This window comes from Astatotilapia calliptera, chromosome 4 (assembly GCF_964374335.1).
Source record: "Astatotilapia calliptera chromosome 4, fAstCal68.1, whole genome shotgun sequence".
NCBI lineage: Eukaryota > Metazoa > Chordata > Actinopteri > Cichliformes > Cichlidae > Astatotilapia > Astatotilapia calliptera.
This window is the reverse complement of record NC_137425.1, coordinates 23167815-23193736: the sequence shown is the minus strand read 5'-3', so window position 1 is coordinate 23193736 and position 25922 is coordinate 23167815. Positions and strand designations below refer to the sequence as shown.

The window sequence follows — 25922 nt, the reverse complement described above, 5'->3', positions numbered from 1 at the left end:
TGGATGCAGTATATTACTCAGTGGTCTGGTGGGAGTAGCCACTGATCATGTCAGCAGCATTTTTTTCAGCTTGGACCGGTGACTCTTCGTGTCCTAGTGAGCACTGGGATTAAAGCTTTCTCCCCATTCACTTAGATAATGGCCAAACTATCTGCCTGTGTATTGCAAAGATAGCTGCCAAATGGTGAGACTTGCTTCAGGAAGGACTTTGATAATATCACCAAATGCCACTTAAAAAACAAATTTCCTAACAATACAGTTACTCATGTAGAAGTACATGGCCATCTATCTTTAGTACTTTAGATCAGTGGTGCAATTGGGAAAGACTGTGTCCTCCAGTGGTGTGACTCAGCAATTTGTTCTATGCCATATGTTTTTATGGCAGTAATAAGATATTTTCCTTTTTGGGATTTAGGCACACTGGATGAGTTTGTTGATAGTGAGAAATAAAAATGATTAATGCGGATGGTTTACACGGATGTTACAGGTGGAGTGGAAGGTAACCGGAAAATCGGCTGCTGATGCTGTAAAGCGTCATCAGTCAGAGCTGCTTTGTGTCAGGCGGCTGGGAAATTCATTATAGCTCCAGCCTTTTTAAGTGAACAGATTTGCATCAAACCATTATGATGATTAGGGCACTGAGCGGCACAATAAAATTGGGGATGTACCAATATATTGGCTGATATCGGCTTTATTCACTGCTACCAGATGACACAGGCTGATAACATGTTGTCTGCAATCAATTTTGTGCTGGGTAGATTTTCAAATATACCCCTATGAAGAGCTGGAAGACATTTAGGTTAATTCTCTTATAATAAAGATTTCTTTCTTTCTCTGAAGCAAAGCGGAAATAAATAACAACAAAAACAAAAATAGCCCGGCTCACGGACATGTGGGAGGAGGGAACATAGATAGATGACCGCTTTTATCTCTCTCTGGGACAAAGAATCGAAATCACAACTGAGAAAACACAGTTAAAAAGCAGATGTGCGCACATACACACACACACACACATTTTGTTTTTGTACATGATGTCACACTATCCATTTTAAAAAACAAAGACATCTGCTAAAAATAACTTCAAGACTCGTGTGCTGGACCTTCAGGTTAGTTGAAGTTGCCATCACATCACTAAATATCTAATATATCTTCAAAACGTGACACCATGCACAAAATGTCAACATGCTGCGATTAATAAAGAATGTTTGCTAAGCTGTGATCGATATGAAACTTCACCACAGAGGACAGGACGAGGTGTAGTGCTATTTGTATAAGTGGACCATTTATAATGTTATGGTACTGCTGTGGTGGCTACCTTAAACTGTGACCTGTCATCAATAGTCAGTGTTGGGGAGTAACGGAATACATTTACCGCCGTTACGTATTTAAAATACAAAATATGAGTAACTGTATTCCGTTACAGTTACCGTTTAAAAAGGTGGTATTCAGAATACAGTTACTTTGTTGAAATAAATGGATTACACTGCGGTACTTTCCTGTTTCACTTTGTCGCGGGTCAGGACTGTTTGGGTTTTGTTTGACAGCTACGTTCTGTTGTTCCAGGCGGCAGCGTTACGGTTGCCATGGTTACAGGGCGACGCTCTCTCTCTCTGTGACTGTGTGTTTCCTGGGTGAGAGAGCGCCTTTTCGTTGTTGTTGTTGTTGTGCTAAGCTAACAGGCAGAATGCTACAAGCATAGCTCTAAAGAATGTAGCATCATGTTCAGTGTAGTCCGTGCTGCTGGGAGAATGCACTGCCATACACGTTATGTGTCTGTGAGCGCGAGGAGGGAGAAAAAGGGGAGTGGAAAGGTACGAGCAGTCATCGAGCAAAAACGGGAGCTGGAAGCATGTAAATATAATAATAACCACTGCAGCCAAGAAGAGTGCCTGACGAGCCCAGTTGTAAGTAAGCTATTAAGACTCGACTGTACACCGTGTTCGTGTTTTCCTCCGAAAACAACAAGTTCCGTTGGAGCAGCCTTTCAACGCCTCTCTCTGTCTGTCGCAAGAAAAGTTGACCCACACAACAAAGTAGAACTATTTTTCGGCTACCAGCCGACAGGGACCCCGCCGTATTATGCTGGGCTTACACTGTGCGATTTTTTTCAGTCGCGCGATTCAGCTCCTGCTCAAACTGTACGATTGACTCGCAGGGGTTAGAAGTTCATAGGTCACGATGCAGGGTCTCACACTATACGGCCCGATGCTCTGATGCGACCTGAGTGCTCACACTGTGCGTCCATAAAAATGAAGGTTATAACAGAAATTCTGTCGCTCGCTCTCCCTCTCCGTCTTTCACTCACACAGACACACCACCACCATCAACTTTGCTAAATTGCTAATGAAAAACATTGATCAGGCAGCTGTGATTGAGCAGCAGTGTCGATCCAACTATTTTCACGGTTGTTGTGGTCGTGATAATTTTGTGAGGCCACATCGAAAGGGCTCGGATGGTTCTACAGGTTGTGCCTCCATCGCTTGTGTCCAGATCACACGCTGCACTGCCGTGCTACGCCGTCTTTTTCGCTGACATTTGTGTTTGCGCGTACGCAGTGTGGCAAACTGCGGTGACACCCTCACGACCAAGCGATTGATGATCGGGAGCTGGTCGTGAGGTGTCAATCGCTTCTCGTTACCCCACGTATACTACACGATGCACGACGCACGATGAAGGCCAAAATCGGGCCGATCGCCAAAACGATCGCACGACTCAAAAATCGGCTCAAAATGGGCCAAAAATCGCACAGTGTGAGCCCAGCATTAGTCAGAGGTCCCTTTACTACAGTTCGGAGTCGCGGACCTTCAGTAATAGTAATAAATCACACAGCAATAGTACATTCACGTTGTTGTAAAAAGCATGATAATATTGTAGCAGGTCAGGGCTGTTCGGGGTTCTGCTTGTACAGTTATGTTTTGTGTATGTTGCCATGGTGACGGGTGACGCCCTCTCGCTGCGACGGTGTGTCCTTCCGGGGTCAGAGGGCGCCCTATGTGTGTTGTGGTTGCCGCGCTGAGCAGTTAGCTAGTGGCTATGGAACGCCAGGACTGCCATAATGAATTAATTAAATACACCATTAAATAATTAATTAAATGTGGCAATAATTAATTAAAATTGGAATTAATTAATTAAATAAATAGTTATGACACATGTAATTAATTAATTATTGACACATTTAATTAATTATTTATGTATTTCACATTTTAATTAATTATTGACACATTTAATTAATTATTTAATGATATATTTATTTATTTCATTTTGGCAGTCCTGGCGCCTGGCTCTCATCATGAAATAATTTTATCTGTCAGCCTCACCCATCAAACTCAGGAGGCGGGGTTAACGCTGCCCATGCAGCTTCTCTAACATTTGATTGGTTGCCGTGCAAAGTAAGTCAAAACAGGTCGATCCTAGATAATCGATTGCTTGTGTAGACTTGGGGCAGCCAGGTATCCCAGAATGCAGATCAAATCACAGGCAGCAATGGTGGTGGTGTAGTTTTAAAATACCCCGTTTTTCTGTCACCAGCTACACTTTTAACAGTGTTTTAGCCGCGAATGTCGCGCCGTATGTCTGGTCAGGTTGTCAACATAGAACATGTTTGCAAAAGTGCTCAGATGTTTTCAGAGATTTCACTAGCTCTGCTAACAATTAGCATGCAGAGTGCACCGAGGGGGTTACGTTAACCGGTTTGTTTACATATTCCACTCTCCGTGTTCCACATGTTGCATTCGCAGATTCTCATTTTCACCGAACGATCGTCTCTTTCCGCCTGGTCTTGTGTCTCTGTGCTTCTGTAACATAAAGAACGAGCTGACATTTTTCTCACGAAACCAGCGATCAGCTCAACAGACCCTCAGTTTACCTGCATGCATCCTCCTCCTCATCTGTCAGCTGTTTAACACCTGCTGCTAATTCAAGAAACACGCCTACGTTACCTGGTGATAGTCACAGTTTAACTGGGCAGCCGGTGCTCAATATAAAGCAATGTCAGCGCATTTTTCTGCACAAGATAAGTAAATATAGTGTTTTCCCCGAGCGCAGAGCTGCTGGAGCTTGTTTCCTTACAGAGCACTTTATAGGCGAACAGCTTCATCGGCGGCTGATGTCCAATCACCGGCACACAGCTTTGAAACCTCAGCTGAGTTTTAGCTCTCAGTGGTTAAACGCTGGACTTCATTCACTCAGGTTCTGTCTGTCGGGTCACGTTTACTTCCCTGTTTTATTTACAACTGAGCAAATCGGTTTGGCTGAGGTTAAAGTTACGTTTCATAACTGCATAGTTTCACAGACGTTTAATGGTTCACTGGCACATGTGTTAGACTGAACTATCATCTAAATATCATCTGTTTTTTAATAGTTATTCAACTGTATTCTAAGCACCAGCTGTCTGTTAGAATGTGATTTTTTCTCTCTCTCTGTTGGCAGAGGTATAAAAATGCGCGGGAAAATCTGACGTGCATGACAAACTTCAGCGACGATATTTAGGGAGGAATAAACACACATCAAACATAAATGAACCATTTGCCTGTCTCCATAATTGAGAGCATTTTCTCTTCTTACGTCAATACTCTCTCTCTCTCTCCTTTTTTTTTTTTTTTTTTTGCTTTTTCGGTCATGTTATGTTTACCTGTCAAAGGCTTGTTACAAACTATGAAACACATCGTGCAGACTTCTGGATGTTAGAAGAAAACTAATACTGCTCATGAATGAGACTAAAGGCAGGAAGGTGTCCTTTAAAACATGTTAATAGGACCTCCCTATTTATATCATAGTTTATGATATAGCACGTGTATTTCAGTAATAGCCTGCTGAGGCCACTATACGTGCTGGCCTCATATCAAATGTGAAGGCAGACTGAGTCTATGTTTGACGTTTTTTATATCTAATCTTCCTTTTCAAACATTTAAACAGCAGCGAGTCTGCAGCTGAGGGAATACAAACTCAAACTGTCGGAACAGGTTTGCTCGTTTCTTGGATTCATTTGGTGATTTATTAAATGTATAACTGTTATTCTAATCTGCTGCTGAGTCTCTTACACTTTTCTTTATGCTGTATATTTTCACGTCTCTGGAATAGTTGGCAGTTAGATAGTCAGCTGGGAAACTTTGTGTTAACTCATGGAGCTGAGGATATCGTGGATATGCTGACCTCGCTGCGTGGTGTACAGAGCGAGGTCAGCATGATTAATATTCACAATAAAAATATTAGCCGAACATCATGAAGTCTGTATGTGTTTCATAGTGTCAAACAACCTTTGTACAGTTAAAGCCAGCAGTTACTACATGACGGAAACACCAACGTTATCTCTTTTATGCGTTTATACACAGGTCACGCTGATTACTGAACAAAAACCCAAAGATCAGATGTTAAACAGATTTATTTGCTCTCTCTCCTCCTTAAACATGTTTTTAATGTTAGTTATAATTCAGAATTGGCGACTGAAACACGTAGGACACATAAGAACATCAGGAAATAAAACATCGATAAATATAACCTCAGTAAAAGAAGTCAGCGGGGGTTACTACAGCTGTGTACCGGGGCCTGCGCTTTGTCGGTGGGATTGCTTGCGAGGCGAGCGGGTCTATCCCACGCTTTGCCGTGAGACTGGGCAGACATCTCCGAAATCATCGAAACACTTTTGCAAAGAGGCTGTATCTTGACAAACCGACCAGACACATGAAGATTAAACCACTACATTCTCGGCTAAAAAAATATTAAAACGGTATTTGGTGACACACAAACAGGGTTTTTCAAAGTTCAGTTCTGTTAGCTTCCACATGCCGGTTGTTGTGTGCTAGAAACAATGGCCACCAGGCCAAAGCAATGGTTTTGACTCGATCAGCGTTAACCCCGCCCCCTGAGTTTGATGGGTGAGGCTGACAGATAAAATTATTTCATGATGAGAGCCAGGCGCCAGGACTGCCAAAATGAAATAAATAAATATATCATTAAATAATTAATTAAATGTGTCAATAATTAATTAATTAAATGTGTCAATAATTAATTAAAATGTGAAATACATAAATAATTAATTAAATGTGTCAATAATTAATTAATTACATGTGTCATAACTATTTATTTAATTAATTAATTCCAATTTTAATTAATTATTGCCACATTTAATTAATTATTTAATGGTGTATTTAATTAATTCATTATGGCAGTCCTGGCGTTCCATAGTGGCAGTGTGTTCTTCTGCAAATGTAATAAACGGCTGTGCTCCCTGGCTAGCTCACGGGAAGCAAGACCAAACGATACCTCCGTCTCCTCCTTGTCTGAACTCGCCACAATATATTAAGTAATCCAAAGTATTCAGAATACGTTACTGTCATTGAGTAACGTAACGGAATAGGTTACAGAATACATTTTGGGGCATGTATTCTGTATTCTGTAATGGAATACATTTTAAAAGTAACCTTCCCAACACTGTCAATAGTACAAAGCCAGGTGGAGTGGAGAACACATATGCCATAAGGCGATTCCAGAGGCCTGGGTTTAAATCCTCTTTACACTGTCCAATATAAATAAAGGTTAAAAAACCTAACAAAACTAGATTTAAAAAAAGTATAGATAAGATCGTTCATATATTTTAAAAATCACAGGTTACTGCATAAATTCATATTACAAATATGACCTTATGCACAATTTGGATGAAGACCCACTGGATGAATGAGTTTGATTAAGTACTGTGCAATACTGTGGAAGGAGGAGCAATTCTTCTGAATTGTAGACTCTATGGAACAAGCTGATCGATCAGTCAGCCGAAGCAGCTAAAATAAATAAATAAACAAACTACAGATCATATTTCTCAAAGCATGCTGTTAAAATTCAGTATTGAAGTGTGAGATCTATTTTTAGAGGTATCATCCAGCAGCTATTACACAAACTGCTTCTTAAGGGATATCGCTTGGTGGTTTCCGCTTGGGTCAAAATGTGCTAACGGTCTGCTGTCTGGTTGCACTGCTGTTTTTAAAGATTTATGCCTTCAGGAGAAACAAATGGACTGTGAGCTTCTGACTGAAAATATGCAAGCAAGCGGGATTAACACACACTCAGAATGTTGTGAATTTCTCTGTGAGATTTGTAGCATCTATCAAAAATATATAACACTGTCATCCTTGTAGTAAGACGTATGCTTCATCTTCACCAAAGATCTGTCTCGTTGAGATTTAAAAAAAAATGTCTTTCAGTGATTTTATTCGACTGAATGAATTCACAGCTGAGGATACAGATTTATTGCTTTTGGAGCTGATCCAGGACTTCTCAGGTTGTCATTTCCAAACATGCTCAAAATAAGGGATGAACACTTTATTCCAAAACTTTAGAATAACAGGAAGAATTAAGTACTGCGTGTACTGCGCATGAGTAGTGCTGGTATGTCTCTAAATGTGTACTTCACTACCTGCTTTTTTAATGATGCAGTAATAATGAAGGGGGAGGACATTGAGCCAGTCTCCAACAGGAAAGTAAATAATCAAAACACATGGTGATTCCAGAGTGATTCCAAAATTTTGGCACATGAGGACTCGGACGCTCAAATACTGAAGCTGTCATGTCTAATATTTCACGCTTTCCACGTCACCCTGTCAAGCACTAAGCAAACAAGTATGTGTTGTACACATTTTATAGCAGTGGAGAGTACTAAAACAAGGATCCAAACTGGGGAGCAGGTAGCTGTCAGACAATCTCGATGTGGATCTCTGTCAGTCAAACGCGCTGTCTGGCCCTGTTACTGTAACTAAAACGTGTGTGTGTGTGTGCGTGTGTGTGTGTGTGTGCGCGCACATGGGGCTATATGAGTCACATATTTTTAGCCTACAGTGATGTTTCAGTGATGTACCTCCAAATGCTGTATCAGTAAGTGAGTCAGTTGTCACAAACACTTATGTCAAGTGTCAAAACCAGCCTATGATCCCACACACACTCACTCTCTCTCTCTCTCTCTCTCTCTCTCTCTCTCTCTCTCTCACACTCACACTCACACACACACACTCGGTGCGTTTAGGCATGCAGAAATAGTGAAGACCACCTTTGAACTTTGACATTCAAAGCAAGACTATGAATGGGGAGGAAAGTTGATTAAAGTAACTGAATGTGGCAGACAGCACCAACAATCCAAATTCAGAGATTTTACTGCACAGTCATCACTACGGTTACGGTCCAAAAAGAGACCATATCCAGTGAGGAGCAGCTAAGAACAGAAAACTGAGGCTACAGTCCACATGCTCATCAAAATTAGGGGTACATGAGCCATTTATAATTTCACTGTCTGCCTGTGTAGATACCAGGGCACTGGAAAAATGTTGCTCAGTCCGAAGAGTCGATTTATGCTGAAATATTTAGACGGTGGGGATTAACATCATGCATGTGCAGCAGCAAATCCACAGCAACCGTGTGACGCCATCATGTTATGGACCAAAATCCCCGAGGAATGTTTCCAGCACCTTGTTCATTTGAGTCAGTTCTCAAGACAAAAGGGTATCCCTGGTATTGGAAGGTGTGCCTAATGACATGGGGAGCTAGTATGCAAAAACGAAAACGAAGGAGTTGGTGGTGGACTTCCGGAGACGCAGACCCACCACACTGACACCGGTGAACATCCAGGGAGTGGACATTGAGATAGTGGACTCTTATAGGTACCTGGGTGTTCACCTGAATAATAAACTGGACTGGAGCCACAACACTGATGCTCTTTACAGGAAGGGTCAGAGCAGACTCTACCTGCTGAGGCGGCTGAGGTCATTTGGAGTGCAGGGAGCACTTTTAAAGACCTTCTATGACTCTGTGGTGGCATCTGTCATTTTTTACAGTGTGGTATGTTGGAGCAGCAGTTTATCGGCAGCTGAGAGGAAGAGGTTGGATAAACTCATCAGGAAGGCCAGCTCTGTTCTGGGATGCACCCTGGACCCAGTACAGGTGCTGGGAGACAGAAGGACTCTGGCCAAAATAACATCTCTGATGGACAGAGTCTCCCACCCCATGCATGTAGATGGTGCTGAACTGCAGAGCTCCTTCAGTGACAGACTGCTGCATCCTCGATGCATGAAGGAGCGTTTCCGCAGGTCCTTCCTCCCTGCAGCTGTCAGACTGTACAATCTGAACTGCTCCCAACAAACATAGATGTTTACATCTGCGCTGTAACTGCAATAAGTTAGTTAATTAACCAATTTGCACTACAACCTGGTTTGCCTCTTACCTGTAATTATTTTTATTTTATTCAATAACTGTACAGTTCTCTCTGTTTATAGTAACCATTGTCCTTAATGTAAATATGTAAGAAAAATTGTGTATGTTTCTGTTCCGTGTCCTGTGTCCTGTTTGTTTGTATATTTGTCTTTTTGGCTGCTGTTACAACCAAATTTCCCCTTGTGGGACAATTAAAGGATTATTCTATTATATTCTATGTGTCTTTCCTTGTCTGCACATTATTTGAATGACTACAAATGGTAATTTAGACTCACTACTGCTGTAGTCCTAAAGTTTAACCTGCACGGTTAATACTGTTGAAGTGGTCTGTTTGAGTATCGCCAAGCAGAAGCAAAAAAAGTTAATAAGCTAATAAGCTATTCACTGTGGCCAAAAAACAAAACATTCAAATCTGCACCATGACACATTTGTAAAACATTTAAAAAAAATCATAAAACAAACAGTGGAAATGAACAAAGGTGTGTGGCGTTTAAAGAAAAATCCAATGTGAGGCTCTCAGGTGGCTGCTTAAATTAAAGCCCCTCAGTTCAGGCTTAACAAATTGGCTTAGAAGAAAGAAAATCTTTCCGTCTCAGTTACAGAAGATTAATAAGATCATTAAAATAGAGCCACACATTTGTCTCACTATGTAAGGAGAGTGCGCTATTATTTTTTATTTTTTTTAATGTGACATACATCTCATTTCTTTAAGTGTTTTCCTATTCATGAGATTTTACTCAAGCCGGCACACATCCAAATCTTTCCACGAAGGCGTTTGGATGACAGCCTTTTAATAAATATCTCTTTTCAGGACGAAACCACAGCTGAGGCCACCTTTCTGGGACTCCAGCAGGCAACCATTTCCCTCATTCCTAAAGAGCAGTTTCATTTATCCTTTCCCTGCATACCACAAGTGAAATTATATCCTTTGCCAGCTGGATATTACTTTTCTTTATTAGATGGGGCTCCTAAAATAATGGGACTACTTAGTATGCTTGAAAAGTTCGTACGTGCACTGACGATGGTACACTGGATCAATTATTGCTCATGCAAGTGTTATATTGTATCTCCAGCAGTTATATTAATGTGGGGAAGCAGAAAAGAGTGCCAGGTCTTCTCGGTGTTATTTGCTACTACGTACAAGGTGTTATGTTCCTACAATAGTTGCCTTCCAAAAGCTTAATTTCATTATAGTAAAGAAGGAGAGTTGGGTTGTTTTGAGGTCTGAGGACAGTGGGATAAAATTCAGTAGACTGGCCCCAGTCCAGTTGGCTATTTTATCAATTTCACACACAGATAATCTTTTTTTTTTTATCATAAGCAGCTACAGACATCAATCTGAACACGGGGACACTGGCACGCGAGCTAATCTGTGAAGTCGTGCACGTGTGTGCTTGGGCAGTCAAGTGTAAGTGCATGGAGGAGACTGCATGTTTTCAAATTTGCTGTTGGTTATTGTTTTTTCAGTCTAATAAACAGCACGGTAATGATCACAGACACACACAAACAAAAAAGAAGAGAACATGGAGACACACACATGCGTAGTGGGAGCATCTATCAGGAGGCATTTCCCTCACAAAGGTCACAGTTGCTCGAGGGCAGCTGCAGGCACAGCCACAGCAAAGCATTATGGGACACAAACAGGAATGAGAGTTCAGAGTATGCATGATTGTCTGCCTGTGTGTGCGTCTTTGTGTGTTTTATCTGAGTCATGTGGTTGAGTTTCTCCTACAGGGCCCAGCATGCAACTGTTGTCACTTATGCATAAAACATATGAACATAAGCGCAAACCTGCACACCCCCCCTTGTATACCACGCATTCTTTAATACACACTGTAAAAATAATTGATACCTTAAAAAAAACTCTGGAGAATATCAGCATGTTACAGATAGAGCTGTTAAGATGGACACACACACACACACACACACACACACACACACACACACACACACACACACACACACACACACACACACACACACACACACACACCTGAGAATTATTTATAATAGTTACTGAGTTAAATTGTCAAATTATCTCATTTGCAAATCAAAGCATCGGACATTTTAATGCTTTAATTAAAATACAGCTATTCAATGCCGTATCAGTCTAGTTCTTGTGAAATAAAATATACTGAACATTGAACATAATCCACTCCTAAATAAATAAAAATTTTGTGCCTCAAAACAAGGTTGAAAAAGGGGACGCATACAAACAACAAGTCTGCGTAACCCCATGACTGTGACAAATGAGCCACAAGGTGGATGTTTGTCCTTGATCCAACTCTCACCCACGCACAAACCCTGTATTCACAGAAGAGTCCAACACTGAAGTTGGCCACCCACTAAAAGACTAAAACTCAGTGTACGAGATCCCCACAATAAAGCACAGATAACTTAAATAACACAATCCATACAAGTGTTGAGTAGAAAAGCACATTTGTACACAATTTTTTAACAGGCAGAAAAAAGCCGAAGCTGGTGAAAAACTGTCCTAAAATTCCCTGAAAAGCCTTTGGTTGATCAAAAATGCTGCAGCAACAGTGTTGACATCTTATCTTAAAGACCCAATAGCACCGTACCACAAGGCGCCTTGAGGTGACTGTAGTTGTGATTTGCACTATACAAATAAAACTAATTGAATTTAATGTGAATGATAAATTGTGTCAGCAACAAGCTAGGCCTGCCTTAAAATACAATCTAAAATATGTCATTTTTGACTCTAATGGGGACCATTAACATCCTGTTGCATTCACTAAGATGTGATTGACATAATCAGGAAAGTGCTTACAGAGGCCTAAAAGTGTCATTTTCCTAACCTGCATACATTGCAATTCACAGAAAGGTCACTTAAGGCACACCTGCACTGCCCTTACCCTTTCAAACTGCAGATACATTACTGTTTCATACACAGTCTATTGTAAGAACTCTTAAGAAAAGCAAGGCAAGGAAAATATTTTGTAGTCAGGGTCAGGGGATATGTCTGCATTTCAGTTCAAACTAAAGCAGAACTTGTGAAATGGGTGATTAAAAACAAGAAGTGAGCTTTACTTGGAAGCATCCGGTGAATCTAAACCACAGGCAAGGTTATTATTATTTTTTAAACACAATACAATGTAAAAAAAAAAAACCCAAATGGGAAGCCAGGATGCTACAAGGCACAGATTAACAAACAGGCAAGTGAGACATGGTGAGCTGAGGTAGTATGAATACTGCAGGGCCTCATTAATGAGGCGAATGCAGGTGAGTGGAAAGGAAGGGCATTTGTGGTGACTCTTCAGACAGCAAATGGCAGGTGGAGAAAGTCATAATGTCTGGAATAATACTGGACTTCAGGCTTATTTCAAAAGCAGAAGAAAATTAGAAAAGAATTTGTAAAGGATGTACGCTGGCATTAAAAGTAGCTATTGCATCCATGACGAGCAAATTACATACACTTACAGTCTAGCACATTTTATTTCCTAGAGGTGTCATCCTTGTGTTAATGTATTTAGTGAGGTTACACCATATATTACTACCAAAAGAACAATTGCGTAGCTCAACTTTTGGAAAGGTGTCTAGTTTTAAAAACTGCTGACACTGCACCACGTGTGAGACAAGTTGCTGATTTAGATTAGATGTTCACTATTTGAACAAACTTCAGAGCCTTTGAAATTCAGCCTCAAGATAACGAATTCTAGATTTTGCCATTTTGACGCTATGACTTAAAACTTTAAGCAATATCAATGGCTTGATTAATGGCTACAGTTATATATCGTTAGCAACGATTGCTGTGGGAATGGGGCATCAGTCAAGACCCCTGTCACCCACGCTTTGAAACTTGAAAACAACCACTCACTAGGGAAAAATATATATTCCTGGTGTGTCTGACTGGTTGAAAAGTGGTTCTGGAGGTTGGTGGCAGTCTCTAGGTGAAACTGGTAACAAAGAGGTATAGGCAACCGGGAAAGTGTGAAGGAAACCAGACTGTTTGCCCTCAAACAAAAAGCAGTGCCTGGTTGCAGCAGAAATGCAAGACAGGACACAGCCAGGAACCTTCAGCAACCACCAACCAACCAGGAAAGGAATATATTGTTTTCCCCTAGCAACCAGTGGTTGCCAGGAGGTTGATGATTGGTCTCTAGGCCTGTGTGATTGAAGCACAAGTGATTAATTAAAACAAAAACAGGGTGCCATTCATTTTTCCAGTATCTAAATGCGAACAAGACAAAAAAAAGCTTAAGACCCAATACAGTAACATGACTTTGATTATGGTGCAAATGTGGCTAACTGGAACTCCTCAAATCCAACCAAAAATGGTCAAATAACTGAAATAATTTAGCTTTTTTAGATTGCCAGTGTAGTTAAAACTATTTGGGATACAAAAAATGTAATTCATATGATCCTTTTTGGATAGTATCTACAGCCACGTTACTGTTCATTATGCTTACTGTCGGAGTTTAGTGAGCTAGCATGCTACTTTTGGACAAAATCTGTGACCTGATTTTGGCACTAGATGGAAAGTCAGGGGACCATCAAAGCGATTACGGTCCATCCCAAGAGTAGCATGGCAATCCAACCGACAAAATGAGTAAATTTTCTGCCAAACATGTCAGCTCCACGGCTCAGCATGAAGGAAAGTCACAGTAGTTTGAACAGAATACGTGAATGACTACTGGCTAACCTCATACCTAGATTTGTATTTCACAATAGGAAAGCTCTTATCCCTTTGATTCTCTACGATCATAAAACATTTTAAAATGCAAACATAGGTCTTTTTTTTGTTAGACATCTGACAGATAACCATTTTTGTAGTTTCTATGGGGAGGACAGCCTTTGTCCCAAGCAAGCTGACCCCAATGAGTTGGCATGTGATCCAAAATCTGCATGTAAGTGGTCTGTGTAAACCTGGCCACACGTGTCCACGAACACACGCACTCACAATTTAAATGGTTTTGTCAACTAGATAACAGAGGAGGAGGGAGTGAGCAACGGACAGGAAAGAAAGTTGAAAAGCAGAGCAAATTGGACTGCTTGTTTCCTCGGAGCGCCTCTGACAGCTCAGTCTGGGTGACTGTGCCGCTTTCTTTCTCTCTCTCTTCCTCCTTCTCTCTGTGCCTCTGCCTCTCTCGCTCTCTCTGATTACCTTTTTGCAGGCGAAGGAAAGAGAAGCTGGGAGGGAAAGAGGAGGAGGAGGAGGCTAGTTTCCACGGTGATGGCTGATGAAAGAGAACGAGGCAGGTTCTGCTCGGTTGCACACCTCTTCTCTATCTCTCTCTTCTTCCCCCCTTCTCTCAGTCTGTCCCTACTCAAACAGCAAAGCCCCCCCCCCCCCCCCCCCCGAAAACATCTCTCTGTTCATGTTTCAAATCTTCTCACCGCTCCTCCTTCACTCTACCTAGTTTTCTCTCACATTCACAAAACATTAATTCATCCCATTCCAGTTTTCCCTCTTATCTGTTATCGCTTTCATACATGGCTGTTTCAGGATTCCCTCCACGCAGCTAGCAAACATTACACTCACATGTTATTGTTATGTCTCATTTTAAATCCAGGACCATTAATGTGCTGCCACAACAGCTTCTGCTCTTCTGTGAAGACTTTCCTCGAGATTTTGGAGCCTGGCTTGAGTCCTTTCAGAGGTTGTTGTTCAGCTGCCCTGAAACAAACTGCTGCCATGAGGCTGGAGAGACCGTGTGGTCTAAAACTGCTCCCCGGGTGCCCAATGGCTGCCAACTGCTTCACAGAGTGAATGGGTTAAATGCAGAGAGGAATTTCCCCACGGGGGAATCAATAAAGGATCAATAAATTATACATTATTATTATTATTATTAAAACAGTGTCATGCAATTACACACATCAGTTCTGATATGAAAATAAGAAGGCTTGGTTAAGTATAAACATTAAAAAGAAGATTTTTCTATACGTATGACATGTAATGAAAGAAAAATATATGCATGCTAGACTTAGAGTCATGGTTAAAGACCAAAAAAGACCCATCCCCTGTCAATTCTAAGGATTTACATATCGTGACTCAATGAAAAACACTCAGCTTCCAAGTCGACACACCTATAGTATTTTACAATTTACAAATCCCATGTCGCCTTGTTCTCAAATTATTGCATTCGCAAGATTTTCAGAAAACTTGAACTTTGACCTTAAGGTTTAGGTCACTGAGATTCAAAATAGTCGATACACCAAATGTATCAATTTGAAGCTCCTACTCCTAAAAATGCGGCAAAATACAAAAGCAGTGGGTGTAAAAACTAAGACTCTATAATTCAATAGCTTTTAGCAGAAGTAAGTTATTCAGCGTAAGGATTTTCTGTATGACTTCATCATTCTCTCACATCTCTGTGGAAGACTTTTGGCCCGCTCTGTTTTATCGCGTTGCTTCAGTTCAGTGAGATTTGCAGGCATTCGTTTATGCACAGTTCTCTTAAAGTCTCACGATTGCATTTCAAATAGGTTGAGGTCCGGACTTTGACTGGCCTCCTGCAACACCTTGATTCTTCTCTTTTTCAGCCATTCTGTTGCAGATTTGTTGCCGTGCTTTGGCTCACTGTCTTGTTGCATGACCCAGTTTTGCCCAAGCTTTAGCTGTCAGACAGGTCGCCTCACATTTGACTCTAAAATACTTTGGTATACAGAAGAGTTCATGGTCCAATCGATGACTTCGAAGTGTCCTGTGGCTGCAAAAAAAGCTTGAATCACCATGTCTTCACCACCATGCTTACATTTAGTGGTAGGCGTTCGTGCTGATATGCTGTGTTTGGTTTGAAATTTAACATACTAACTGAGGTCTGTAGAATCTCAGATTTTGCTTTTCTTAAGCATTGCAAGGTCTGACCTTGGGAATTTGGCAAAAATCTGTTTTGTTTTTTTTCCCCTTCTAACTGCATCTCTATTACACCTCCTTCCCTGTAGCTACTGGCACAATTGCTATCTTCCTTCAGTCCATCTCTCCCGACATTCTCTGATTTATCATTTTTACTTTCCAGATGCAGTAAAACTTTTCATCTTCTACTAAATCTCCTCCCTTCATCCTTTAGCCTACCTACCCTTATTATCCCCCTCCCTTGATACCTTCTTTAGAAACACAGCAAAATGTCCTGCGGGTCTGTCTGAAACCCTCCTTCCTTTTAAGCCCTGGAGCCTTTATTTTACATTCTCTTCCAAGCTTTTCAGCTGTGTACAAACTCTCCTTTTGTGCTATTAATTCCATCACAGCTGTGATTAAATATCTGTTTCCCGATGATGTCTGTCTCTCTAAGATGTTGCTTTTATCCTGCACATCGCCACATCTGGCTTTCTTCTCTTTCCAGCTCTTTCTTCTACCATCTTTTAAAATTCCCACATGCAGGAGGAAACTGTAAATTTCCTCCTGCATGTGGGTCTCTTTATGGATCAAGGACTGCAGTTTTAACAGCAACATTGTGAATAAAAGGAGAAAATTTTGACCACACGCTACAGTTTTCCTATACACAGGGGTGTGTCTAAAAGGGGGAACATGGTGACATCAGCCCCTGAGATATTGAGCAACTTCTCTTCTACATTTAATTACTAACAGTCAGCATAAGGTAATTATTATTTTGTCAATTTAAATTTATTAGTTAGGATTTTTTCAGATTGCATGGGAGCACATTTGCAGTGGGTGAAAACCCCTCTCCAAACTGAAATGTGTAGGCAGACAGAAACATTTGTGAGACCATGAATTAAACTTTAAAGGAGAGCCCGAGAGTTGGATTTCTAAGACCAATACCATACAGATATTTGGTCATTTAAAAATCTGATATATCGACTGATATTTTTTTCTTTCGAGCAGATAAAAAAAGAAGAAAAACGATTTCCCTAATAATTGTCATGCATTTATGAGTCCTTCCTAAGATAACATAAGAGTGCAGTTTAAAAAGAATCTTCTATTGTGGCAAGTCATAGATTATGTGTATACACCCGACTTTGCTTGATCAGCTGGTTGTTGTGTTTGTGACGTTCGTTGTAACATGTATGTTGCAAACAGGGAGGTTGCACAGTGCGCTCTAGTGGACAAAGTATGCAATGTCAACATTCATAACATGGCTTAAGTGTCGTTCTCCCTTTTCTTCTATACTTTTTAAATTTTCATTTATTGGAGGATAAATGAAAGTTATTTTCTTGATGCGCATTTTTTGGGCAAAGAGTTATATTTCTCGCAATAATATCGTCCTGTTGACCGATCAGTTGGGCTATTCTTTGTATTTAATATTTTGATGCTAATACTGCTGTTTAGTACGAGTATTAGTATATATTACTGTTCGTAACGAACAAAAATACTTTCTCCACAACTATGCAAACCAGTTATTCAATCCAAAATACATTTCAAGTTCTTGTGCAGCACCAATTTACATGTAAAACCATCTGCATTAAGCTGCAGAGCACTGCACAAGAGCCTGATGATCTTGCATACCCACTCCCCTCCCCCTGTAAATGGAGCTTCCAGGACGTAAGCAAATAATGGGAACATGCAAAAGTAGTTGACTTTTCTTATAAAGGACACATATGAAGGTTTTTTTGGTTTAAAAATACAAACTCTAAAAATGTCTGGATAGATATTAAAGTATAAATCATAAAATATACACCTCCCCTTTTCCTTTGTCTTTTTTGGTCATGTCCTCTCAAGAGAAATCTTGCTTCTTTCTCTTTTATATACCTGTCCCCTTCTCTCAGTGTTACCCTCCTTAACGATTCCTCTTACCTCCTCTGTCTTTACCGCTGTCCCTCTCAGTCAGGTGATTGCTTTTATCCTAGACATGGTCAAACACCCCACATATTTAATTAATGCTTATCTCCCTATACTGTGACCTCCTTTTCACTCTGTCCTTCAATTCTCAACCCCCACCTGCATCTTTAAACCTTCTCTCCTCCTTCCTGCAGCCACCTGAGCGATCACTGCTACCTCTGTCTCTGTTTAAAACCCTATTCCTTCATTCTGTAACCGAGTGATCATCTAAATCCACGTTGTGGTCCCACAAACTCCCGAGAGATTCACCTGAAACTGAGGGCACGCGCAGCTCATCCATCACTTTTCACTTGCTGCTCTTCTCCACCCCTCTCCCCCGCTTCATTCATGTGCACTGTGGTTTCTCTTCATTCATGTTTTGTCTGTTCTCTAAAGGAGTTTTTCTTGTGCTCATTTATTCTATCGCAGCACCTCTTTAGAGAAATCCCAACGTCACCACACACTGCTGGTCCCTGTTAACATCTGGTATTAGCAAGTGCACGTAAATATTCATCCTATTACAGGCCTTAGTATTTATGCCAGAATCTGGAAAACATCCCTGTTATTTAAATTCTATAAGAACTCTACATTCCTGTGTGCTAAATTACAAGCAGCCCATTAAAAATTCCTCTAGAACTCACTTTATGAACTCTGTTGTTGTTAAATGTTAATGCTTATTATGCTATTTCCCTGCTCTTTTCTTTTGGGCTTTCCTTTTAGTTGTTTGCTTATCTAAAATTGCAGTTTGCTGATGCCTTGCATTGAGGCCGCATTACCGAAGCACTGTCCTGAATCTTAATTTATAATTTAGCAATGAAGAGCTGGGATATTATTTTTAACAAATACAGTGCATCTGAAATCAAAGCAAACAAAACTATACCATTCAAGAATTCTTGCTATATGCAGAAAAAGGCCTAGTCTTTTAACTTTTTTTCAGGCAGCTTAAGATGGGGATTAATTATACACATGCTGACCTCATTATTTGAACCACTGGACAGGTTTAAAATGAGCATCCATCACTGTAATAATGTATGTGACACAAAATAAAAGCAAAACAGGTTCCATTTAGAAGCAGAGAATACGTGCATGTGCAGGCGCTTTTACGCCTAGTTAGTTGTATTTAAAAATCAGTGAAAACTTTAGAATAAGACCACCTGCTCGCTACTACTTATATGCTAATTATTGCCTTAAAGTAAATATTTCTTTCAATTAAGGTCTCTTTTTGCCTTGGTGCCCATTTTCACTGCTAAATAAAACTGTAAATGCTGCACATCATGCATGTGTAACTGCTCTGTGTGTTCACCTCCACTGTAAGAACACTGCATATATGAGGCTTCACTACTTGTCTGTAGTTACTGTCTAAGTCACTCACACCCTCCCTGTTGTCGGACACAGTACAGGTTGCTAATACACACATCCGCTTCCTGTCAGCTTATGGGGCAGCTATGAATTATAAAAGCATGGCTACCAGTGTGTTACCACTGTGCTAAGTGGATATAAGATGGACAGAATGACAAAAGAGATAAGAGAGCTTCTTCACTTAAGTAAAGCAGTTGTTAAAGGCGTGCACGAAGGAGTATATGTGCAAATGATGTTTCGTTGTCTGAGCCTGTGTGTGTGAATGCACTGACATTGTGTTAACTTGGCATCCTGCTCCCACAGCTGTGCCTATGTGGAGGATTGGGAATATCCTGGAATTTGTCTGTTTATTCATTCAATAACATGTGCGTGTTGCTGTGTGCATAAACGTACAGCAGCATACCTGCACCATCTGGCGCTGTAACACCCCCCCGCCCACACACACACTTTGACGTGTTGACAGTGTCAAAGTCCTCTATCTTGTTCAAGTTTTAGATTTTTCCTTTTTATGTTCACTTCAGTTGTCTATTAATTGGAACACTGGTGGGTCAATCCCAGGCTGCTCCAACCTGCATGTCAGAAGTATCGTTGGGCAAGATGCTGAACCCCGAGTTGCCTCTGATGCATCCATCAGACTGTTGGCCTATGTGAACGTTAGGTTAAAACTGCTTAGGCATAGAAAAAGCACTTGCATGAATGGGTGAATGAGGCTTTATTAAAAAAAGCTTTGAGTGCTCAAATTCAGTAGAAAATAACTATGTAAGAGCCAATCCATACAGCCAAAAGGCTTTAGAGAGCCAATCAAACCCTGTGATCAAGGCACACTCTTCTGTGTGGTGCTAAATACGATGGATGTGCAGCCAAATGCCTTGAGAGTTTCTAGAAAAAGTCCAAATTAACAAGAAAATCACTCAGTTTTTAAAGGGAGAAATGCTGCAAATAAGGACTTGAAAAAGTAAGAAGCAGCGGGGGTGATGTATATGAATTTTAATTTGAATCATATTTACTACATCTGGCTTTTTACATTTTTTGGGCAATTAATTTCCTTAAACGTATTGTACAATTTATTATGTTTTTTTCAGTGAGAAAAAACAGTCACACTGATGTAGAAGTCTCAAAAACCCATACATCAAATATGATAGACTAGATGTTAAAGGCCTAGCTGACTTCATCTGATTTTGGGTAATAACAAGGTCTGAGTCACATTCTTGGAACCAAAACTTTTTCAAGACATTGTCAATTCTTCCAGCTGATAACGAAGTTAGATCAGATGTTAGATTAGATTAGCCATTGTTGTCTCTGGGGAAATTTACCTTGGACAAGTGAGGGAAACATGTAAGATAACACACACAAACAAACACTCTGCACTTATTACCATTACCATGTTGGCACTCATGTAAACCAGCTACAGTGAACACAACAGCTGTTAGCCTTGCTTGCCGTCCCGTATTCTGTGCACTTTACTCGCACAAGGAAAAAAAACAGCCTATTTAAACCGCTGATATCTAAATGTTCAATATGAATTTGTGTGATACTGTTACATCAGTCAAATGTTGGTCAGTGTCACACAAAGAAGAGTCATCTGACTTCTGTTTCAGTGATGTAGTAGCTGATCGTCACTGACATTACTCCTCCTGTGTTTTGTCGAATGGGAAATATGTTTATCTGGCTTTTGGAGTGTTGGGAGTTCCCCATTATCTAAATGTAGATTGCTTGTGAATTGTAAAGTTCACTGCACCGCCATGAAGTTTTGATGCATCCCTACTCCAACACAGCTGAATCAAATGGTTGGATTACCTCTTCAGCATGCCATCAAATTTGGCAAAGGCCTGATAACAAGCCATTCATTTGATTCAGGTGTGTCGGAACAAGGATGTGTCTAAAAGCTGCAGGACGGTAGCTCTCGAGGACTGGAGTTGGACCACCCTGCTCTACATATAAGAGTCAAGAAGTCTGGATTCAGTGGAAAGACCAACTTCTCTTCAATGCTTGGTGTGCCCCTCTGTTCAAGGATGGTTGTTCACAGTAGACATAGATGGCCTGTCTCACTCCTCTTTTAAACAATCTGTCTTCTCTGTCCATAATGTGAATATTGGCATCCTCAAAAGAGTGACCTTTGTCCTTTAGATGCAGATGTACAGCTGAGTCTTGTCCTGTCAGGGTGGCTCTTCTATGTTTTGTGGTGAGTTTATGGAGTGGCTCTTTGGTTTCTGCAGTGTAGAGATCTGAGCACTCCCCACTGCACAGCATATTTCATGTTACTTAACTTGTACTTGGAATGATCCAGAGCCATTGAATGGAAGAGTGGCGTCATCTCCACGCTAGCTTCGTCACAGAGTTACAGAAGCACAGTTTGAGGAGTTAAAAACAATGCTGTATGTTATTAGCACACAGTCCAACTGCCAGCTAAGCACTTGCAGAAACTATTTCAATGCTACAACACCCGGCTGATAGGACTCTGACTTACTCAAGGGCTCTGGGCTGAACCAGAACTGAAAGGTGAAACATTTTCATGAAATTTAGAAATCCAATCACTTTCTTTCAATACTCCCGAATGACCTGGATGACTGAGAGCCTATGCCTAAACTCTCTGGCAAGAATTCAGTGAACCACCATTGCCTTTGGTTCCATAATCAACAGGTGCTTGCGAAATTCACACCCAGTTCCAGCGCCATTCAGGCCAAAACAAGCTTCTTCTTTTTTTCCTCCAACCTGGAACAACAGTGCAATCCACCTTCAAAGGAAAAACCTTTCCCATCATTACTGTGGTGGTGCCAGGGTGCACATGCCTGGTTCATGGTAGTGGTGCAGATGCCTGGCTAATAACGCTCTGTTTGCCCTGTTAGTGCTTTATTTCTACCCAGAGCTATGCAGCGTGATGACAGCCACATCTACTCAGTTGCGATCTATTCTGCGGTGGAGGGTGAAGTCGAGAAGAGCAGCTTAAGAAGTGAGTTACAGGGATTATAGGCTGCTGTCACACTCTCATAGGCAAACACACAAACCTCCTCTGGTATTAAAAGGCAGACAGTAGGGGAGACAGGGCGTGTGCGTGTGGAAACAGCTACACGCACGAGCACTCACACACACAAACACACACACGCGCCGGCCAGAAGCAGAGAGAGGAGAGACAGACAGGCAGCCAGTCAGACTGATCACGTACCTTCCAGACAGCAGGTTCGCCAGAGGCCGGAGTGCGTCATCACCTCCTCGTTCTTGCGGCTCGTGTCGTTGTCGCCGCTGCTCTTCACGCGGCACACCCCGCGCGAGTACAGCCAGTAGTCGGTACCGACGGCGATGGTCATGAGGCTGAAGGCGGCGAACGCGCCCACCGTCGTCACGAGCATCTGGACGCCGCGGTCACACATCAGCATCTTCATATATGCGGCTCCTGTTCGTCTTAATCTGTTTTCGTGTGTGTGTGTGTGTTTCCTTTCCTTTTCCCCTCCGCTCTTTTAGATTCACCCCTTTTATTTCCTTTATATCCCGCGAGACTTGGAGAGTCAGAGTGAGGGACACGCGCTCAAATAAATAATAAGAGCAATAACAACAACAACACGGGGAAGGTAGGTAAAGGTGGCGAGTTTGTGAGGAGGCTATGGAGAGAGAAATGAAGCTGGACCCGGCTGCCTGGTTCGCTGAGTTGACTTGAGGCTCGTGGCAAAGGGCGGGAAGGTAGGAGAGCGGCACGTCACTTTCTCGCGCATCAAAAACCGGTTCTCACCATCACCATCCACATACAGAGGCGCGTGCACGCACCCACACAGCGTAGGATTAACGGCCAACGGTCGTCCCCAACTGCTGGCACTGCCCACACTCACTCAGAGTGGAAGTTAACGGCGGTAACGCATCCTGCCGTGTTATTCGTCCCGGGGTTAGGGGAGAGCTTCTTTTCTTCGCCTCTCCTGCTTTCCTTCTTAACTTATTAATCTGTGAAGCATTAACAGCCAGGGTCTGTGTAGGGGGACTCCATCTTTAAAACAGCAAAACAGGGGATCATTTTGTCTGTAGCGATGTCACCCCCGCAGCGTGAATCTGTACTAAAGCATCACTCACCGCTGTGACCGGTTCTCCTCTTCCCACAGTGTCTCTGACAGCAGGCCAGCGTCTGTTCACCTCCCCGTCCAGTGAATGAATGAATGAATACAAGAATGGTGAATAAAGACCATGTGTTATCTACAAAGCGGAGACTGACCGACATCCATCGCGTGTTTTCCGCTCCAGCTGTTGACACAGTGACATGTTTTATCTCCCTGGATGACCAATGTCCGGGCTTTAGACACTAGTCCAAACCGTATCCGGTGAAATGCTCTATACAAGTTAAATTGGTCCAATAAGCACAACAAGAAAGGATTAATCAGATTTATCCTCCATAGAAGTCAGTGTAGAACCGCAACCGGGACACACCGGCCGACGACAGTTACACCCGCTTGCGTTTGCTCCCAAGAAACGTGCCTGCTGGTAGGCGACAAATAATAAAAAATAAAAACAACAACAAGAAGAAGACAGCCGTCGCCTCCTCCACTTCGTCGTCCTCTTCTTCTTCCTCCTCCTCCTCCTCTCCGTCCAACCAACACAAACTAAAATTAACCGCGGGTCTCCTCAAACTCCGCCCGAGGCAGAGGCAGTCGGCTGGGATTGGGTTCCCCGGTGAAAGAGCCCTTCGGGAGCTAATAGTGTGCCTTCACTGCTGCAAGTCCCGCCCACCACCTTCTCTATAAAGCCAAGCCAGTTTCACTTGAAACACAAACACACACTGGTTGAAAAGTATTCCCACGTCTGCGCGACCCGGCTGGGTAGCAGAATAGACCCCGCAGTAGAGAGTTAACAGAGGGTATGTATGGCAGGTCATTAGTGCCACACATACAGCGGTGATCAGGACAGATCAGAGCACGCTGGACTTTGATTTGACCACGTTTCACTGTGAGTAGATATTGAGCTGTCTACACACACACACACACACACACACACACACACACACACACACACACACACACACACACACACACACACACACACACACACGAAGAATAAAAGGGAATAAGTTGTGATAGCACAATAAAACGAACTGCATGTGTTCAAAGGCAGGGTTGCGTGTAGTTTTGTAGCTTGCTGTCCCTGGTGCTGAGTGCGGCGCTGTCCTTGGTGCTCATTTGAAACGCAGCGTCATCCCCCTCCTCCTCCTCCCCTCTCTGTTTTTCTGTTTTCTCCTCTCTCCTCCGCTAGCCGCGGCGCCAGTAGCTCCTGCGCCGCACTGATTAGTTAGAAAAGAGAGAGCGGGAGAGAGATTGGCAAGCGATGCATGGAGAATCGCGCTCGGGAGAGAAGCACAGACGCCACTTAAAGAGCCACGGACCGTTTTTAATGACTCCACTTCAGCGAGGATTCCACACGAGGCGGTCTGCTCTTCATGCTTCACTTAACACACCGGAGTGCGCGTGACCGTGGGTGCAAGTATCATAGGTGTATACCTGAGTAACATGTGTACATATGGAAATCAGAGGGGGGTTTAAAGCTTGCTGTAGCCTGCCTAAACCCAAGGAATGGAAACGTGGCTTCTTTTCTGGAGCCCATCCATCCACTTAAGTGTTTAGGTGCCACAGCTCACTGACTGATTCTCTGACTCTATTAAAGGCTGAGGAATTAAAACAATCAAAAACAGAGAGACAGAAAAGTGAGCACAGAGCACAGAGAGCGGGGGGAGAAGGATTACAGATAAATAAATCCATGAACTGATCACCAGAGAGTGCAGTGACAGGTCCTATCATTCTTCTCACTTGCTCTTCCTCTGTGTATCTGTGTGTGTGTGTGTCCGAGGCCCTTGCTCGGCTGCATTATCTCACAAGAAGACTCATTAACATAGAAATGACTTTAGGAAGAGAAGTACAGCGTTTCACCTCTGGTGAGAGACGGAAAGCAGGGAAGCCGAAGAGAGGAAGGAGGGCGGGAAAGGAGATGTCGAAGTGAGTTTGGATGGTGGCTGAGAAGAGAAGTGGAGAGATAAGGAAGAAAAAGAATGAAGGGTGGGCAAAAGGCAATGGAGGAGGCAACAAGTGAGGAAAGGACAGGTGGAAGAAGATGAAGAAAGGATATAGAAAAAGAAATGGTTGAATGGTGACATGTTGATGCAATCAGTTTACAGAATACAAGCAGCATTTTTCAGTAGATGAAATGTTCTTGTTTTTTGAGAGAGCATAAAAGTTATAGAGCCAAAGTCTGACCAGTGGCACAGCGAGGGAACATTTTGTGCAGCCTGCAAGCGTGTCAAGAAAAGATGAAACACCAACAGTTTGTGTCATTCTATAAAGCAGCACAGAGAAAGACTGAGGGAGCATTTCTCTTCAGTTTCAGATCTTCTTTCTATCCATCATACATGGCTAACCCTTCCTAACATTAACACATGGAGCTGGTGTCAACAAACACTGCCTCACTGATGGTTAAAAACGGTAAACTCAAGGCAGCACAAGATTCTCTGGGCAGGTTACGAACGCTACCTACAATTTTTTGGATGTTTGCATTTTTCTTGTTCACATGAGCCCAAACTTTGAGACCCCCCCCCCCCCCCCCCCCTCCATTGCAGAGAGTTGACTTTTAGATACCCATTCGTTCATTTTCTTCTGCTTATGGAGTTCAACAG

The 25922-nt window shown here is 42.1% G+C and overlaps 1 protein-coding gene across 1 annotated transcript in view; it reads right to left on the bottom strand.

Annotated features, from left to right (window-relative positions):
* The window catches only part of cacng3b (calcium channel, voltage-dependent, gamma subunit 3b), a 35661-nt gene extending 12857 nt beyond the window's left edge, over window positions 1-22804 (bottom strand). Inside the window, exon 1 of the mRNA XM_026165485.2 lies at window positions 22449-22804. Coding sequence (XP_026021270.1) covers window positions 22449-22665 — 217 coding nt within the window. The 5' untranslated portion in view covers window positions 22666-22804. The remainder of the gene's footprint in view (window positions 1-22448) is intronic.
* Between the last annotated feature and the right edge of the window lie 3118 nt (window positions 22805-25922).